The sequence below is a fragment of the Balaenoptera acutorostrata genome, chromosome 7 (genome assembly GCF_949987535.1).
Source record: "Balaenoptera acutorostrata chromosome 7, mBalAcu1.1, whole genome shotgun sequence".
In the NCBI taxonomy this organism is placed as follows: Eukaryota; Metazoa; Chordata; class Mammalia; order Artiodactyla; family Balaenopteridae; genus Balaenoptera; species Balaenoptera acutorostrata.
The window spans coordinates 60,014,315-60,034,786 of NC_080070.1; the positions used below are offsets into that span (position 1 = coordinate 60,014,315).

Genomic DNA, 20,472 nt, shown 5'->3' on the forward strand with positions numbered 1-20,472 from the left:
CAGCACCATTTGTTCAAGAGAATAGCCTTTCCACATTGTATATCTTTGGCACCTTTGTTGACGATCATTTGGCCATATATGTAAGGGTTTATTTCTGTGTTCTCTATTTTGTTCCATTGGTCTGTATATATAGGACCATTCAGTGACAGACCACAGGTTAATGAATAAAGTTAACTTGATTTAAAATATGAGAATCATACTTGACTAGGCAACCAGTTATGGGGCTGTGGACTTCTTTATAGATTAGTCAAAGTTGTTTTTTTTCTTTACAGCTTTATTGAGGTAATTCACATGTCATACAGCCAACCCCTTTAAAGTGTACAATTCAGTGTGTTTTGGTATATTCACAGGGTTGTGCAACCACTACCACCATATAACTCTAAAACATTTTCCTGTTCTTCAAAAAGATACTCCACACCCATCAGCTGTCACTCCCCAGCATCAACCCCCCAGTCCCAGCCTTAAGTAAGCATCAGTCTACTTTCTATCTCTATGGGTTTGCCTATTCTGGACATTTTATGTAAATGGAATCATACAATATGTGGCCTTTTGTGATTAACCTCTTTCATTTACTATGTTTTCAAGCTTTATCCATTTTGTAGCATGTATCAGTACTTCATTTCTTTTCATTGGCAAATACATTACACTGTATAGATACATTACACTTTATTTATTCAGCATTTGATGGATATTTTTGTTGCTCTCCCATTTGAACTATTATTAATAATGCTGGTATGAACATTCCTGTTTATAGTCAAGGACTGTTAATGTAAGTGTTTGGAAATAAAGAAGAGAACCCTTGTGGAGGTCCTGATGTCTGGCATTGTGAGAAGGACATTATGCTTCAAAGGAAAACTGTGCACTGTTTAGATCACATTCTTCCAGCTATCTGATTCTAGTCTTTCTTCATCTTTGAACAGCTCCCTATGTGTAGACAGCTGACAGCAAAGCAAAATAATTCCTCTCTACAGACCAATAAATTCTGACAGGTGGAGGTTTACTCGCCTTCCCTCCCCAACTGAGGAAGAGGCCAGTTTTACTTTCATTTAGACATTAATTTCAATATTTCTGATCTATAAATATGTTAAAAAATAATCTCCCTTGAACTGGTTGTAATATCTTATTAGTTTTGTTATTAATGAATTAAATAAAATCATTAACACATTTTCATTTTTAAATCTGTATGGGAGTCATGATTTCGCTTTTTTTGAAAATGATCTTTTAACAACATGCTCGATATGTGGCTGCCTCCAAAACTTCTCCATTTTCTGGTGGAGTTAGAATTTCAGTGGCTCTGAGAAGTATCCACCAGTTGGTTGAGAAATTTCTGAAATCTCAACAAAGGTAGCTAACATATCACTGTACTGTCAAATTTAAGTACATTCTAAGAGAGAGTTTTTTTCTGGATAGTCTTGAAGTTACAGGAAAGTTTTGAGCAGAAGAACTCACGAAGACTTCTCAATTCGTGGATATGTGAGTACCACATTTATAAGTTTTTCTAGCCTACTTGGATCATTTTAGAGAGCTAATAAGGATAGCTACTATAAAGCAATGGCTGTCACTATCATCTTAACCAAAAAGCCAGGAGTAGACCTCCATAACCAAAAATGTAGCAGGGAAGATGGGGCTATCACGGTTTCTGATACTTCCTATTCATGGTCCCAGAAGCTTCCCCACATATATGACGACCCTACTATACAGGGTTCACCAAACGGTGATTCAGGAGTGGGAACTTCAGGTATATGCTAGACATTAGCAGCTCACCAGATTCTAGTATCCATTACAACATCTAGTTAGTGTTTCCCAAATATCCATCCACTGTCCAGCTGTACAACAGAATCACCTTTGGAACATTTTGGAGTTTATTAGATTCCATCCCAGAGATTCCTATTCAGGAAGGCTGACATAGAACCCAGGAATTTGAATCTGATCGAACACTCTAGGTGACTCTCATTTTCACACAAGGTTTGAAGTCAGTGGATATGATACTAACAGAGAGAAATATTTTGTAATTTTGCAATATAATTCATGTGTTTTCTTATATTGCTTTCTAAGCATCTTCCACAATGACAAGAATAGCTAACATTCACCTTTCATGCCTCACTATGCCAAGGAATGAAACCAAACTTTCCATGAGCAAGAAACATCACAGAGTCTTAACTTATTTAATAAAGATTCCATAGGCCACCATAACTGGTTTCTTTTGAACTTAACTAATATACAAGTTAGTTTCCTTTTTATAATGTCAAATTCTACTGATAACTATTTCAAAATCAATTGTGTATTTGATTTCTACATGGCAAACCTACAAGATAGTAATTTATTAGAAACATTTTATATTTTTATTAATTCCTCAGTTATGAATTGTTTGTTCCTTATATTTCTTAAGTTTTATATACCCAAACATATGGCTAGGATTTTGCAGAGAAGTCATATTTTCCATAGCTGGAGACAATTTCATTTAAAGCAAAATTAAAATCATTATAGTATACATTGACCTTGTGATTTGAAAATCCCACAGAAGTGATCAAAACAGTTTTAATGAGGTGATGATGATGTACAGATAATTTGGAAAATGTGTAAATATGTAAGTTTCTGGGTTGGCACTCATGCGAGAGTATCTCAGTGTCAGTTTTATGCCTAGTGTTAGACTTTTGAAGGTGCATATGCTTTTCAGAAAGTAAAACTACATCACATAATAAATGACTATTTATGCGTCTAAATGCTTCATTTGGCCTTGGTCCAACTCTCCTTTGGGTGAGCATGTGGTAGTCTATCATTCGGTTCTATGTTGCTGGCCTTGCTTAATTTCTGAGGCTCTTGAGGTGGGCTCAACTTATGAATTTGCAAAATATGTACACTTTGCATAAATAATATTATAGCACACTGTAATCAAATACATGTAATTTATTATAAGAGAGTTTTCAGGCTTCACAAAATAATGTCAGACTAAATTGTTAGCTTCTAGAACAAAGCAAAAGTTTAAAAAAATCCACAAAATTCAGTTTCTTTCCCTTTAAAGCTACGTCAGGTCAAATTTACATTTCTGGCAAAGATAATATCTTGTTTTTGTTTTTTGAAGCTATACTATTTAACCCCCTTCTAAAATTTTCATTAATAAAGCTCAATTTCATCTCTCATTAATGTGTTTGTTTCTATTCTCAGTATCATAAAATATGAATTCCATTTCCTTTGAGGACCCAGCTAGGTATTAAACTATTTTCAACTGTTCACTTTATTGTTACTGTATTCACAAAATAAATAAGAGGCTTAGATTATTGCTCAAGTTTGTCACACTTCAATAAGGAAATAAGTAGTATTCTGATTTTTTCCATAGACATGTACCATGTTGGTGCCCATGGCTTTCTTTTAAAAGTAATGTGATATAAAGGAACAAAACTTAGCTTGTAGGCCAGATAATTATTAATGTAGAACTTAACAGTGCTTTGCTCAATTAAACAAAAATCAAGAGCAGGATTCAGACACAAGATTTTCTAGACTAACTGGTCGCTTTATTTCAGCTTATATAAATACATTTTTAGAAAACTAACACCTTATAATTTTAGTTTTAAAGTTTTTTTCTTCTAAAAACAATACAAAAAATAAAAACTGAGAAAGTATGTGATCCATATATACATGTAGACTCTAATCAAAGATACTAGTTAAGTAAAGAACTTTGTAGTGGCTTAATCAAGAAGAAACTAGCTCTAAAGCCAGCAACATCTCCAAATACAATCACAGTGTTGGGAACTGTCCTAGGACAAGAACAAGAGGGTTGGTTGCTCAAGATCTGCCCGCTGATTAGGATAAGTTCTTGTTCATTATTCATCCAATTCAAAAGTTTAATAGTGTACAAACATTAAGTCATTCATCTATATTTTCAAACTTTATTTGAAACTATTGTGTTAATGGTAATTGACAAGAATCTATGCTGGACATCAGGATTATGGCTAGGAACCTATAGAAAATGTACTAACAACTTCAGAGCAAATTTTTTATTATTTCTAAAAGCAGATGACCACATCTACAAATTAAATACTAGAGCTTTCTTAAAATGCAGTGTGTTATAATTTGAATTTTGGGTAAAGTGGGACTATAATGGACCTCCTCAAGGAGGTTTTATTACTAGAACTAGACTGGAAATGGAAATAAAATCACAGAAACCTCCTGTTTAATTGGAGACAAACAGAGATGTTTATTTACTTACTTTAATAATTAATTCAGCAAGGCTAATGCCATGGAATGGAGAAGGTACTGAGATACCTTTGTTATTCTTTGATTTTTTTTCCCCCCATATTTTCACAATTAAGACTGTTTTGGACAACTATTACCCCCAACAGCTGTGTGCAAAAAAGAGCTACGCTATTATATAGCTCAATAACTAGGCTTAGCATCTCTAGGGTAAAAAAAGTACTGAATATGAATTTCAGTAAAAGGTTTTCGATTTGAATCTCATTTTGACATTTTGCTAACTGTTCTCTCAGTGAAGGATCGCTGTGTCTCTCTTATTTGTTTCAGTCTTGAAATAATAAATTATTCTGAAGCAGAGTAGACAACCTGCCAATCGCAAGGATGCCAGAGTTCAGGTGCACCTTGTGGGTAGAGGATTGGCAGGTTGTGTACCACTCCTAGAATCCTGCCAGAGGGGCTAATCTGCTGAAAGTAAAATGGGTTTCTGTAGAGACAGATAAATACCTAACACTTGTTTTTCAACATGCAATTTGCACCACTATAAAACTGAAAACCAAAAAGAATTGGTATAGAAGCTATTGTTTCAACCTGAGAAGCAGTGACAGTAATGAAAACATCACACACGTCTGGTCCAATAAAACTCTTGGTTTTCTGTGTTTTGTGTGGGCAACCAAATAAAGTAAAAATAGAGAAAAGAGAGAAGATGTTTAACTTTGGCCTAAATGTGCTGTGTAAATCTACTGTAGTTTATTTGTAGAGCTAATATATTAATAATAACTTAAAAATGACTTTAAGAAATCCCAAGAAGTTCTATAGTTTATTACTTGTAGCAACTAAAACTGAATACTCAAACCTATCATGAACCTACTTTAGGCTGAAAAGCCAAGATACTGGCTGTATTGTAGAATGAGAAATGAACCAAATGTATTTATTGACTAATCTTATGGTCCATTCTTGGTTACAAAGGAAATAAGAGTAACAGCCCACAATATTCTACATGATTTATAAAATAAATCACATATGAAAATCAAAATCCCCCTCTTTCCCAAATATAATACATTGCGTTTTGGATGCCTTGCATGTCAGTACTAAACTTCACCTAACACTGCCCCAGTCCCTTTTCGATTAGAACAGGCAAAATTTATGACCTCTTATCCCCAGTACATTAATGATCTATTAAACTAAGTTTTGATCCTTATAAAGTTAAAATACATTTCCTAATTTATGGAAGTGCAAATGTTGTCTAAGACAGCACTGACCAATAGAAATTTCTGTGATGAAAATGTTCTGTATCTACACTGTTCAGTAGGTAGCTACTGAGTCTTTCGAATGTGGCTAGTGGGACTAAGGAACTTAATTTTAAATTGTATTTGAGTTAAAGTTAAATAACCACATGCACTGGGTTAATTACTATTGGTCTAGCAGTCCCTTCAAACACTCAGGTTAAGTGTTAGAAATGGAAGGTAGGTTATGGACAATCCAGGAATCTGAAATTATGAAAAATTATGTTTTAAAAACTCTATCATTGGACTTCCCTGGTGGTACAGTGGTTAAGAATCTGCCTGCCAATGCAGGGGACTAGGGTTCGAGCCCTGGGCCTGGAAGATCCCACATGCCGTGGAGCAACTAAGCCCGTGCGCCACAACTACTGAAGCCCGCGTGCCTAGAGCCCACGCTCCGCCAACAAGAGAAGCCACCACAATGAGAAGCCCGCGCACCACAACCAAGAGTAGCCCCCGTTCACAGCAACTAGAGAAAGCCCGCGCGCAGCAATGAAGACCCAATGCAGCCAAAAATAAAATAAATAAAATAAATTTTAAAATATAGTTAAAAAAAAAACCTGTCATTCATCCCTTCAGTATGAATTTTTCCAGAAGGTTCACATTAATAAAAAAGTGAAACCCAAACCAACCAAATTCTTTAGGCTGCTTTTCTGTATGCATCATCTTTTTGTAAAGAGCTGTAAGACTGGTTTTGTTGCCAACTCTGCCCCCTCTTCTACAGATAGAACTGTAGTGATTAGGTTCCTGCATTTATTTAGGTTATTCTCCTAAAAAACATGGTTTCCATACTGCAAATAAATGACAGGAACTTTTCCACCTAATTACCCCAGACAACACAAATGTTCTTTCCAAAAGTGGAGACTGGAACCACAAGCCCCCTCACATTGCCTGTTACATCTGTTTATGCTTATAGAAGTGACATCCACGTCGTAGACAGGGAATACCAATTTCTTGGGAAAGCACCCAGAATTTGGTGAGGCTTGAAGAAAAAATTCCACTGTTCAAAAGAAGAGATACATAGAATTGAGCAGCTACAAAGCTCTTTTGAAATTAAGCAAGAAAAGATTTTGCTTCCAGAGTATAAATTCTGTGTATAGACTTAACGGAGCTCATACGCAGCCATAATCATTTACTAGCGATAAAGCTGTAGGTAAGTTACAAAACCTAACCTCAGTTTTCCCATCTGTAAAATGCAGATAATAATAGCTCTGTTGGAAAAACTCCTGTAAGACTTTGAAATGGGCAAAAGATTATTGAGTGTCCTTGCAGTGGAATGCTGGATGTTATCTAAAGGACTCTGGAGTTTCATGGTTCTACAGTAGTTTGCACCTTTGCCTGCCTTTGACTTTTTACGACTCTATAAGCCCTAGAAACTTAACAATACTGTAAATGGTTCTTATCTATACATATGCAAAATTATTTTGTTCCTTAGAGATACAGTTGATCACTGCCCTGTGTAGGAGATAATTCAAAATATTACATTTTAGCGCCTTATTAACCAGTTTTGCCTCTTTTCTGATTTTCCATAAAGCTTTGTTCTTCACATTCTCATTTGGATGGGTTGCAATATTTTGGTGTTCCCTCCCTAAATGATGAGTCAAATAACATTTTTGACACAGCTTCATTTTACATTTCTGTTAGAGTATATTTTTACCTTCTTGAAAAATTATCCTTAAAAGTTTCTACTCCATAGTTTTTTTGAGGGTTGGTTTAAAGGTCTATATTGACGGTTTTGATTGGTTTTATATTTTGCAGTAAGGCTGTTAACACTTCCGAAATTTTTGATGGGGAAAGGAGGGGGTACTGAGCATTTATAAAAGGGGAGTCTGAAAAGCTCTTTCCTGATAAGGAAGTCAGAAGATTTCCTCACCTCTTTCCTTTCAGCAGCGGAAGGTCAAGGTGGGTGTTAGGCGAAGCACAGTGGCCTAAGCGTTGGAGTGAGGCCGCTCTGGATCTGGGCCTAGGTGCCGGCCTTCCCTGCCAGGAGCGTGGCCCAGGGTTTTGGATGCCCTGGGGTCACGGGGTTAACTGCAGACTTCGCGAGGCCCCAGCAGCAGACAGCCCAAGAACCCAGTTCTCGCGAAACCAGGACCCGAGCTGAAGGGCAGGATTTGCCCCAGGCCCGCGGGGCCCCTCGCCCACGGCCGAGGGGGTGGGGCGGCCTCGCCTCAGGCCGCTGCTTTTCGCCCTCCGTTGGCCGCCAGAGGCTCCCTCTCTCTCCCTCTCCTGGGATTTTGCTGCCGGGCTCCCTCTCTCTGCGGCCCTAGAGTTAATCCCATCAGCCGAGGTGAGGCACCTGTTACCCCGGGCCTTCCTCACCCCCGCGGCCTCTCCCCCGTTACACCCCCGCTCCGCCGCCAGCCACACGGCCCGGCGCGGGCGGCCGCACGTGGGCGAAGCCCCTGCCCGGGCTGGGACCCCCTCCCCAGGTCGGCCCGAGTGTGCGAGCGCGTCGGGGCCCGGGCCGCCGCCCGCCCGCAATGGCGTTAGGGAGCGCAGCGCGCCTCCCGGGGCCGCCCGCCGCGGGCCGGGCGCGCGTGGGGGGCCGCGGCGCGCGTGGAAGCGGCCGTCGCAGCCGCCCATCGCGCTGCGCCGGGAGGAGCGGGTGGAGGGGCAGCGAGCGGGCCGGCGCCGAGCCGAGCCGCGGCCACCGTGGGGCGGGGGGCGCCTCGGAGGAGGGGGTGGGAGCCGCGGCCGCCCGACCCTCCCCACCGGCGGCGGCTCCCGCTCGGGTAAGGGGGAGGATGTGCGCGGGGCGAGGAGCTGGGGAGGGTGGAGATGAGGAGGAAAAAATCGGGATGTACAAAGGCTGAGTTGCAGGCTGAGGGTGGGGGTGGGCTGCGGTTGGGGAGCGTTAGGTCGAGGATCGGAGGCAGTATCGGTGGGATCTATTGTTTCCTGGCACACTGGGAGGAAAAACGAAGGGATTTATCAGTATGACCCTGTAATTTTTTTTCTTCTTTTTTTAATGTGGACGGGGAGCTCGGCTCTCCCCATGCCACACTGGGATCCGCCTGGCAGCCGCCGGGAGCCGTAGCCAATGTGTTAGGACTTCAGGTGCTTCTTGGCACAAAGCTAGACTGCGACCTCCTACCATAGCGCTTGGCGTCACCTGCTCTCCCGGCCCTGCCCCTGCCCGGGGCCGAGGGATTGCGTCCCGAACCAGGCTCGGGAATCGGCTGCCTCTCAAGTTGGTGTTATTTATGTTTGTCTTTTGTGAGGGCAGGTTTTGAATACCCCGGCGGCCCCAGCGCCCCCGCCCCCCGCCCCTTCGGGTTCGAATTGGCGGGGGAGGGAGTGGGGGGCGGTGTGTTGGGGGGAGGGGAGGGTGTGTACGGCTTAAACAAATGTTAGGGTGGAAGGAGATTGTCGAAGCTTGACAAAAAAAACAGGCGCCACACTCTGAAGCCTTTCTTGTTTGTCTGCATGGGCCATGCATGCGTGCTGGGCCAGGAGCCGAGTCTGGGGACGGTTTAAGTGAAAGTGTGTGCTTCCTCATCTGATGGTGCGTGAGGGTGATAGGGCTCCGCCTAATACTAAAAAACAAAACAAAAACAAAATGAAAAATCTTTAGAACTACAACGTCTGCTCCTCAGCGGATCTTGAAGTATTTGCTTGCTGGCATATTGATGTGAAATCCAGCTGTGGGCTAGAGGAGACCAGCCAGCACGTATTGCGTTGTATTCTGAGCTTGTAGTAAGTTAGAGGCAAGTGTAATAAATAAATCAGGGCTATGAAAAAAGGTTTCATGGTCCTTTACTTTCTGATCGTCACGTTCTCATACATTTATTCCCATGATATCCTGTATCCCACTCTATACTTAATGTTCACTCTTAGGAAACTTCCAAATATTTGATGTGGTTCTGAACTTAGAGTGGAACTTACTGCCATTTAAGAACTTTCTTCTGCTTGTTTTGGTCTGAAATTGCACTAGTGTTGTTTTGGGGATGCTGTAGATGAGAATATTGGACCAGAAAGAGTGAAATAAGCCTCTGTAGACACGTTTTGGAGTTTGTAAACATAGATTCTGAACTTTTAATTGTGCTTGTACAGAAAGAATAAGTTCTACCTGATGTGGAGAATCTCAAATGAATTTCATTTTTCTGGACAGTTTGATGATTTCTTAAAGATCTAGGAACAGCTGGTTTCTTTTAAGGTCATTCACAAAACCAACCAAAACTTGGGCTAAAGTATTGCTCTGAAGTGTACTTATGTGTCACTTGTATGTGTGTATGTGTGTGATTTTGGTAGGGGTCTCAAGTTATGTTTGAAACAGTTTTATTACCAAAGACCAATCAGAGTTATAACTTTTAAATTCTTGGCTTTGAAATTCCCATTTCAATATGTAATTTCTTCTTATTTGACATGTGGCCAAGCCACTTTGAAAAAAAATGTATAATAGTTGACTAAACGTAAATTCAAATAAGTAAATGAATTCAGAAATTCGTTCTTTTCTGTTACAGATGAACCTGTAGTCTTGCTTTGAAAAAGCCATTTTGTGTAACTCTTGACTGAATAATTTCCTAATACACCTGTTGGGAGGATCACTGACACAGTATGCCATTTGAGAGGTACTTTTTCTTGACCAGATACTGGTGATTAGAGAAGAGAGGTGTTTTGTTTTTTTGGTTTTTTTTGTTTTTCCTGATCATTATGAACATTGGCTTTTCACCCCTGAAGTAAAAATGTTGAAAACCGAGTCTTCAGGTGAACGTACCACTCTCAGAAGTGCCTCTCCTCACAGGAATGCATATAGAACTGAGTTCCAGGCACTGAAAAGTACCTTTGACAAACCCAAGTCAGATGGGGAACAAAAAACAAAAGAAGGTGAGGGCTCCCAGCAGAGCAGGGGAAGGAAATATGGCTCCAATGTCAACAGAATTAAAAATCTATTTATGCAGATGGGTATGGAACCCAGTGAGAATGCTGCAGTCATTGCCAAAACCAGGGGGAAAGGTGGACCTTCATCCCCTCAGAGGCGAATGAAGCCCAAAGAATTTCTGGAAAAAACAGATGGCTCAGTTGTTAAGTTGGAGTCCTCTGTTTCAGAACGAATTAGTAGATTTGACACAATGTACGATGGCCCTTCATATTCTAAGTTCACAGAAACTCGCAAGATGTTTGAGAGAAGTGTGCATGAGTCAGGACAGAACAACCGCTATTCCCCAAAGAAGGAGAAAATTGGAGGGGGTGAACCTCAGGATGAATGGGGTGGTTCTAAGTCCAACAGAGGCAGTACTGACTCCTTGGACAGCCTTAGCTCCCGGACAGAGGCTGTCTCCCCAACTGTGAGTCAACTGGGTGCAGTATTGGAGAACACCGATTCCCCCAGTGCCATCATTTCTGAGAAGGCTGAGAACAGTGAATACTCAGTGACTGGGCATTATCCCCTGAATTTACCATCTGTTACTGTTACAAATCTTGACACCTTTGGGCACCTGAAGGATTCTAATTCTTGGTCTCCTCCAAGCAAACACAGTGACGATGCAGAGGATGCTCAGAAGGGTCATACAACTCCGGTACTAGAAGTGGCTTCGAAAAGTACCTCTCTAGCTTCAGTGCCCACTGGAGAGGCACAGCAGAGCAAGGAAGCCGAGGACTCCACATCTAACCAAGAGACTCCTGACAGAACTGACAAAGACATTCCTGAAGAACCTTGTGCTGAAAGCAAGGCAGTTACAGAGTCTGAAATCCCTTCACCACAAAACGAACCTTCGGAAGACGCAGAAGCTCATTTGGTTGGGAGTGAGGCAGCAATGCAACAGAAGAAAGAACTTGCAGGTGGTGATTTTACCTCTGCTGATGCTTCTGGATTCAGTTGTGGAAAGGAGGTATTCGAAGATTCAAGTAATTTTGGGAGCTCCCATGTTTACATGCACAGTGACTATAATATATACAGGGTGAGATCCAGGTATAACTCAGACTGGGGAGAAACAGGCACCGAACAGGATGAGCAGGAAGATAGTGATGAGAACAGTTACTCTCAACCTGACATGGAATACTCAGAAATCGTTGGATTGCCAGAAGAAGAAGACATCCCGGCAAATAGGAAAATTAAGTTTAGTAGTGCTCCAATTAAGGTAAGTATGTTTTCTCAGTTTGTTTTTGAAGTTTTTTCTAAGTTTTTTGTTTGTTTGTTTGTTTTAGTACTTGGGCCTAACTGTATGTAGACTAGCTTTGACAGCTATAAAGCATTCAAGGTTGTTGATATACACATGTTGTCAGGTGATTTTTAAAAGTTTGGAGTTTGAGAGATATGATTTCCTGATGTGCTTTATAGTTGTATAAACCAGTACTGAGTAATGCTGAAGTTGAAGAAGTTTGGGGATTGTGAGAGACATTCCAATGGACGGGAGTATGAATAATATGAGCACTGAAAACCAGGAGTGTTAGTTTGAAATAGAATTACTTCTTTAACTAGTTCTACTTGAAATTACCCATGAATAATATTATTTGAATTGAAACACTGTAGGATATGAGGTATAATGTACAAAGGGAGAGTTATGATAACCTTGAAATAATATTCTTTATTTATTTGCTTAAAAAATCTGAGTTATCCCTTACTTAAGTGTAAGTGGATTGTGAGGAATGTTGGAACTTTTTTTTCTGTACTGCTACTTGGTAGTGAATGTTGGATTCGTGGAACTATGTTAGCGGACTTAAATACTTTAATTGGAAAGCTATGACTCTAAATAGCTTTGAGTTCAGAATTTGTTATATGGCTTTAAAATGAAATTGTGTGAAAGGACGTTAAATTGATTTGCCATTCATGGGTTTATTTTTACCTCTTAAAATCTGGATAAATGCCAGTTGAATTCAGATGCTCTATTCTAATGACTTCACTTAGTTAACATTTGGAATAGAAGAACAGCACAAAGTACATCCGCAGCGGGTGGTGAAACATTATTAGCTGATAATGGCAGTGGGACAGGAGGTGTTTGGTTGAGTATCAGAATCTCCTGGAGTGCTTTTGCAAAGTGTACTTGTCCATCGGCTCAGCCCCAAGATGCTGTCATGTCCTCCTAGGGGAATCTGGGGGGTTGTGGTGGCAGAATATGTAGTTTGAAACCACTTTCTAGGGGCTTTTAGCTTACACAGTGTGTATATATGATAGATTTGGAATTAGATCTGGTATCTTCTTGAATTTTCTCCTCAAAATCTAAAGTCACTGTCTATTGTTATTTCCATCTTATGAAACTTTCATATAAGGCTGTAAGATACATAATTTACATAGCAAAGATAAATATGACCTTTCTGTAATTATGAAATAAACTAATAATCTATGAAATTATTTACTGGTGTTAGCAGGCAAACTTTTCTTTCATTAATGCAAAGCAAAAGTTCTGGGTCAGAATGGGCCATGTCAAGTTAAACTATGTTTGAAATAACTACTGGAGTTGGGAATCTAGTTTCTAAGTAAGCTAAGTTTCTTTGCTGCTCTTTGCCACCTTCCTTTGTCATTCTCTCCCCTACCCCCCAATGGTAGGTACTCTCTTTAGAGTTGCCTTTCCCTCAGGCCTATCCAGCCAGCTTCTAAATTTCATCTTTTACATCCGCTTTGCAGGTGCTCCCCTTGGAACATCATCTTTTTACCCCTGAGGAAGAAAGCAGTAAGATTAAATTGTTATACATTGAGCAAGGCAGGAATAACTGAAATGAACTCTTCAAGGAGTTTGTTAAAACCAGTGGCTGACTCCCTAACGGGGGTTAGCAGTTTATGAAAATTTGGCAACCAAATGGGGCACCATCCTTGTATTTGGGTCCTATGCTGCACAAAGTGTAACTGCATAGTAATAGGTTTAATGGATTTTAAAGGATTTATCATTGAAATTTGGATGCTCTTTTGTGAACAAACCAGGTTTTGGGTGTGATACTTTGAAACTGAAGTGATTTTTTTTTTTCTGCCATTTATAACAATAAGCATTTTGCCTCTGAATTTTCACGTAATAGACTTGTATTTCACGTGACAAGGAATGAACTGGATTACATACATTTAAGTTCAACACATTTCATTAAGAATATGGATCAAGCATCAGATTTGTGAAAGATAATGTGCTGCGTTTTAGTGGGCAGTTAACAGTACTAGCTGGAGTGGATTAAGTTTGCGAACAGAAGATTCATTCTTAGCCCTTTGTAATGAATAAGACAGTTACTCTTTCTTGTTCCCATTGTTTAATATGGAAGTGGATTCACTTGGAAATTTTGAGTGCTACTTTTCTACTGGTGGTGGTGATGATGGTAGTGTTTAGATTATTCTCCAGTTAAGATTTTTGCCTCAGAGAGTGGTAATAATTAAATTCAGTAAGTGTTTATTGAAGGCTTATCATATGTCTGTTCTCATGCTGTTAGCTGCAGAGGACACAAAAATCTATAAGGTTACCTCTTTCCTCTGTGAGCTTGTAGAGTCAATTCTTAAACACATGGTATTTAAAACCCATGAAACACAGTGTAAAAACCTGTGCTGAAGTGCCTAATGTCCTATGAGTACTTTAACTGTTCTTGGCTATACTAAATGCATGGAGTGAACAGGATTTGGTAGATCATTTGGAAGGGAATACACTCAGCCATTCCCTATGTGTGTTTCCTTATTCTTTTTATAAATATTTATTTATGGAATGGAAGTTATGATTTCCAACGTAAATCTTTTCCTTTGAAACTTAAACACATTCCCTATTTCAGAAGTAATAGGGAGCATATTCCTTACAGAAATGATTTTTAGAACTTTTGCATTCTTTTCCCGATAGTCTCACCTTATTCTTCACTAGAGTAAACATTCTCAACACTTTTGGTCTTTTGTTTTAGATCTTGTGTGTGTGAGACCATGTCCTCAGTTTCTATTTCAGTTATTCTATAGATGTTTTAAATAGATATTTCCCTAAGATGTCTTAAATCTGGACCTAGAAAAATATCAAAGTAACATCTGATCTTTCCTGTGTAGTATATCCCTTATGTATAATTGTTGGTGACTTTTAGAAATGGTCAGATCGTTTCTTTTTTTTTTTTTTTTTTTTTTTTTAAAGGATTTTCTTATTTATTTATTTATTTATTTTATTTTTGGCTGTGTTGGGTCTTCGGTTCGTGCGAGGGCTTTCTCCAGTTGCGGCAAGCGGGGGCCACTCTTCATCGCGGTGCGGGGACCGCTCTTCATCGCGGTGCGCGGGCCTTTCTCTATCGCGGCCCCTCCCGTCGCGGGGCACAGGCTCCAGACGCGCAGGCTCAGCAATTGTGGCTCACGGGCCCAGCTGCTCCGTGGCATGTGGGATCTTCCCAGACCAGGGCTCGAACCCGTGTCCCCTGCATTAGCAGGCAGATTCTCAACCACTGCGCCACCAGGGAAGCCCCAGATCGTTTCTTAATGGATAGGTTAATGTGTTTCATAGTGTCGTGGAAAGTTAGAATGGAATTAATAATAGAAAATGTAAAATCCAACTTCGAGATATGGAATGAGGGAGTGTTAGGAAGATGCTAATTTGAGATGTGGAATTATACCTTCATTCTCAGGAATTTCTCAGAACCGAGGAATTGAATTAAATTTGTCTTAGATAAATCAAAGATAGAAAGGGTGACATTTAAAATTATTTTTTCTATTAATTCAGAACATTTATTGAGCCCTTACTATGTGTCAGGAACAATGCAAATGTAATAAATACATAAAATGACTGGAGCTGATCAAGTCAGGAACCGGTGGTCGGTGGGAGGTGTACAGCCCATTAAGGTCACTTCTGCTCAAGTCTGTTCTTGGATGATCTTTCTAAGATCATCACAGCAATCTTGTTAAGGAAGTCACGACTCTTTTTCTGTTTTTGGTGACCTTATGTCCTTTGGATTGGTGTTCTTGAAACACAGCATATCTGAAAAAGGTTATTTTCCTAATTCCCAGCAAGATGAAATTCCTGGGTTAATGTTGGGATACATAATGCTATACTTTTCTGTGTGTTTTCTCAAGTTGCCTCAAGCTTTACAGAGCTGGAGTTCAAAGGAGAGTCACCAAGGGCAGCAATGCTTCTCTGAGACTTACATGATAGTTGTTGAAAATGGGTTTCTTAGCATTCTCTCCCTCTTTTGGGGCTCTGAGTTATTGTCAGGGGGTACACGAGGCCTTTTATTCAGGATGGTGTTCTGAGCATAGTTCTGAAATCCAAATTTCTGTCTTTGTGCAGCTTTCCCTTTCTCACAGTCCTACTCAGTGCTTCTAAACTTGAATTTGCATATCAATCACCTGGGGACCTTTTAAAATGCATATTTCTTATTCAGTAGTTGTTTTGTAGGAAATTACCTTGATGCAATGGTTAGCCTCCAAGTACACTACCAGCTATCCTGGAGGTATGGAATAGATAGGCTCAGCAACCACATTAAAGTGCTTGAATCACACGATTTATCAAATTAGTTTAAAACACACAGCCAGAAGCAAGAGGAAAGCAGTGGGGGGTAAGTTAACACACTTAAGGTGCAAAAGAGATTGGAAGGAAGGACCACACTACCTGAGTCCTGGGTACACAGAATTCATGTGTCCTGTCCCTCTCTCTTTCGTATCAGCCTTTCCCATTGATGGTGTGGTTGTGAGGACTAGAGTTGATATTTGAGCAAGAATTCCACAGACTCATGATGCCCTGGGCATCATACTTCCTGGGATACATACTTGCTGTATGGAAGAGAGTGGGGACAAGTACACTTAGATACAGCTGTAGCTTTGCCAGTTTGCCCGCTGATGAGCCAGGGGTGTTATTTGCATTTCTTGGTTAGAGCACCTGTGGGTCCAGAATAGGATCATACTGGGTGGCTGATGTGGAGATGGCATAGCTGTCAGACCAGAGATGGTATGGTAATGACTTGGGCTTTCCACCCCTCTCTATCTACAAGTAAATCTCTTGTTTGTTCCACAATATTTTCTATTTTGGAATGTCTTACAGGTTACTAACTTACCTATTTTTAACATGTCTTGTAACTTTTGTCTTGGCCTTACAAGCTCTCATTATCTATACTTAACTGAGTCTCTGAGTATTAGCTTACTTACCATCAGTGATTCTCACTTCTTAGAGTTTCATCCGTTCCATTTGTTTTCTTGACCTTTATAACAGAATTTAATATTCTCAGGCAATATAGCAAACTCTCAAACAGTAGATCTGGGGTGAGATTTTGCATTTCTAACAAGCTCTCAAATTGGTGCTGATGCTGCTGGTCAACAGATCACTATTTGGAATATGATTTTGAAGTATAACCTTCTGGCTTCTGAAAGGGGCTTGTAACGAAATGTTGGGGAAGCTCACTTAACAGATTTGCTTTCCAGACGGGTCTGCTGTAGCTGGCTGTATGGGATAATATTCTTTGAAGATGAAACAGGTGTAAATTTGTAAAGTGCATGAAGCACTCTGTTTCTGGATACCATAGTGGATTATGAGCCCTAAATTCATAAGGAGTTTGGGTCATTAAAAAGTCATATCCTAGACTCGTTGTGTGGTCTAAGTTTTTAATTATAAAAGGACAGGAGGAGGAGGTTCTTGATAGACTCAGAAATTCCATTTCTCTCATTCTTTTGGAAGCCTAAATTTAAAAACTTCTAGAGAGAGTATAAGAAGCATCAACAATATTTTTTCTTCCCCTCTAAATTTCCTCACAAAGGATGCTAGTGTTGGGGTAATGGACTTTAAAGACAAGGGGCTGAATTTGGGGGAAAATAGCTTTCTATTATGTCATCCATACATTGTTTACTTTATTAATCCAGTCACATGCCAGTCAACAGTAATTTGATTTAAATCTCGTCTGCATTTGATTTTTTTCTAACATCTTCTTCACCACTCAAAAAGAAAAAGGCTTCAGAATTTCTATAGAAAAATACAATTAGATACAGGATAAATTCTGTATAAACAAAACAAATATTGTTATGTTAAACTCTGAATATCATTTCTTGATTTTTGTGCTGTTATCTAATTTACTTAATATTTTTTCTTAATTTCCTATGCTCTTCCTTTTTGGATCTATTTCATTTTTGTTCTTTTGCTTCATTATATTCTACAGTTTTCATTTTGAATAGAAAAATACTTTTCAAGTAATGCTTCATATTTTTTCTTTCTGGTCACTTTAAAAAATTTCCCTGGTTCTAATCTCTTCCTCTTGGTTTGTGACATAGAAACTTAAAAATGAAAAATACTTAAGGGTAATCTAGTGTAATTTCCCCACTCACTTCAGTTAGCCCTTCAATAGCATATTGCTGACAGATGATCATTCAGCTTCTGCTTGAATAATTCCACTTATGGGGAGTTTATTATTTTGCAAGGCAAAAGGAAAGTTAGAAGGAGGGACATGGTGTGTGTGTGTGTGTGTGTGTGTGTGTGTGTGCGCGCACACGCGCGCGTGCTCATATATTTGCTTATTTTCATTTGTTTTTAATTTGCAATTTTCTATTAAGATAAAATTCAAATAACATAAAATTAACCATCTTCAAGTGTACAATTCAGCGGTTTTCAGTATATTCACTATGTTGTGCAACCAGCACTATTATCTAATTGTAGAATATTTCCATCACCCTAGAAAGAAACCCTGTGCCTGATAGCAGTCACTCCTAATTCCCCTTCTTCCCACATCTTCTGGCAAACACTAATCTAGTTTCTGTCTCTGTGGATTTGCCTTTTCTGGACATTTCATATAAATGGGATCCGGGGCATGCTTTTTAAAGGGAGTGCAGGAGAGGCAATGAGTATGACGTGAGATATGTTAAAATTTAAGATACCATGAGGGCAGCAGACCTTAGGAAGGTCTAGAGAGCAAGGATAAAGGAATTTTTGGATGGTGACATGGTCTTAAAATGAAGTGGCAATGTGGGGACAACAAATGCTGCCTGCCTGTTAATGCAGTTCATGGAGAGAAAGAAGACAGGAAGCTGAAGTAACAGCAGGATCCAGAAAGGGATGAGCATATTTGTTAACTGAGGAAGAATAGTGTACGGGGCAAAGAGGATGGTTAGAATCACTCCCTACCTTGGGACACTGCACTTTTCTTCACATAATCTGAAATTGCTGTTGATGAAGCTAAGTGATTGCTTCAGCATAGTGTATCTTTAAAGGCACAAAAGCGCTAATGCCAATTTTCATCTTTACATTGGTCTTTTCTAGCATGTGGAGACCCTTGTCCTTTTGTAATGACTTGATGCTTATTTCCATCCTACTGCTCTTATGTTCTTGCTTTCATTATTCTTTTATGTTGATTGGAATTGTTCATGGACAAACTTCACTATTTTAAAAATTCTCCTCCTCCTTCAGTACTTCAATATAGATTTTATATGCCATACTTGCTATTATCTGTAATATAACCATGAGATAATGACTTATGAGATAAGTCATTTTGGGCAGGCACTTATTTAATTTATTACACATTGTCAACTAAAGTATATTATATATATCACTGTTAAATATTATTAACTGATAATGAAAGTAACACCAAAAGCTTCCTGATATGCTGTAAACTTGGACAAATCTACGTCTTGAGGCTTTGGTTTTCTTATTCGTAATTGAGGCTCTCTTAAACATATTTGTACAGTACCATTATCATAAATATTTGTGCTGTTATTTCAAAGGGAAAAATTTGAACATCTTTTGTTGAAATATCAAAATGAAGAAGTTATATTAAATTGCTCTTGGGAATGTTATATATGCTATAGATTATAGTAGAAACTTTAAGATGATTAAAAGATTAAATCCAATGGAGTACATTTTGATAGAGTGGCTTTTAGAGCAACTCGACTTTTGGAAGTGTGGCTTGAACTATATATTAAAACACCTTGCTGAGGAACCTAAGAATAAAGAAAGAAATGTTTTGTAACATAGTTGCTGACATATTAATTGCTTCACTCACTTTTGTTCTGGAAATAGCTTCATAGCACTGTTCAACACGATTGAGATATTGATAACCTTTTGCATGATTCCCAATTTTTTAGCCAAACTTGCTCTCTCTTTCTCAGGCCCCTATCCTTACAAAAAGGACAATGAAACAGGCAGAGTATAAAGATATTTGGAAATTTTATATTTTAGGAGGACCAAAGTCTTGTTGCTTATTTAATGTATTTCAGAGGGACCAAAAAAAAATAGTTTGTACAGTCAAAACTATTCCATATATATTTATGTGTGAAGAAAAGTGGTTTTAAATGGACCGGCTCACAGACATGTTATCCTCTTTCTCTCTTTTTTTTTAAGTCAGATAATGAATGAGTTTTGTTCTGGGGAAAGCTAATCTTCCATATTATTTTCTGTGCCAGATGAAATACAGTGGGCTAGGTTGGGACACGTAGTGGTTGACAAGGGTCAGAAAGATAAACAGAATGGTGACCTGGGAGAGTCCAGGTGAGAGGCTTCCAGAGTAGGTATTTGGTGTTTCTCCCTTGATACTTTTAGACTGGTATGACCCTGAGAAACTGCATGGCTTTGTGCCTTGAGTCTATCACGGTCCAGTGAGGGGGATCTTTCTCTTTCTTCCACTTCAGATCTCTCCTCCAAAAGTTGCTTTTTACTTCTCTTCTTTCAGAACATATGTCAGGATAGAGCTTCGTGGAGGGTACATTCATACTGGAAAATTTGTCTAATCTTGATACAAGGATTTTAAATAATACGCAAAGTGAAAGGTGCCTATTCAGGCTTTTGAAGAGTTTTCCTTCACTGTAAGGGACCTCAATAGAGGAGGGAGAAAAACATGTTTATTGGTTGGTTTTTAAGGTCTACTTGTGAGTCAGTGCTGTATTGATGGGTTCTTTTTACTAAGCACTTGTTTCAGATAAAATGGATGTGCAAAGTTGTTTTGTAAGAAAGAAACAGACATAAATTCACACTTTTCATTATGAATCAACTATTGTATTTTTTTTAAAAGAACCCATTGCTAGAGATACAAACTTATTTATCTATAAAATAAGTAAGGAAGGAAGTTATATTGTACAGCACAGAGAAATATAGCCATTATTTTGTAATAACTTAGAGCACAATGGAGCACAATCTATAAAAATATTGATGTTGTA

General features: G+C 39.2%; 1 protein-coding gene across 10 annotated transcripts in view; it reads left to right on the forward strand.

Annotated features, from left to right (window-relative positions):
- The first annotated feature begins 7,482 nt into the window (after window positions 1-7,482).
- PPP1R9A (protein phosphatase 1 regulatory subunit 9A) overlaps window positions 7,483-20,472 on the forward strand; it is a 295,263-nt gene continuing 282,273 nt past the window's right edge. For 2 of the 10 annotated variants that reach the window (XM_028162275.2, XM_028162277.2), the window contains exons 1-2: window positions 7,483-7,761; window positions 9,938-11,554. In XM_028162275.2, coding sequence (XP_028018076.2) covers window positions 10,160-11,554 — 1,395 coding nt within the window. In that variant the 5' untranslated portion in view covers window positions 7,483-7,761; window positions 9,938-10,159. Of the gene's footprint in view, window positions 7,762-8,161; window positions 8,207-8,617; window positions 8,665-9,937; window positions 11,555-20,472 lie in introns of those variants that run through there. The other 8 variants (XM_007195740.3, XM_007195745.3, XM_007195742.3 and 5 more) reach the window with 5 other exon arrangements.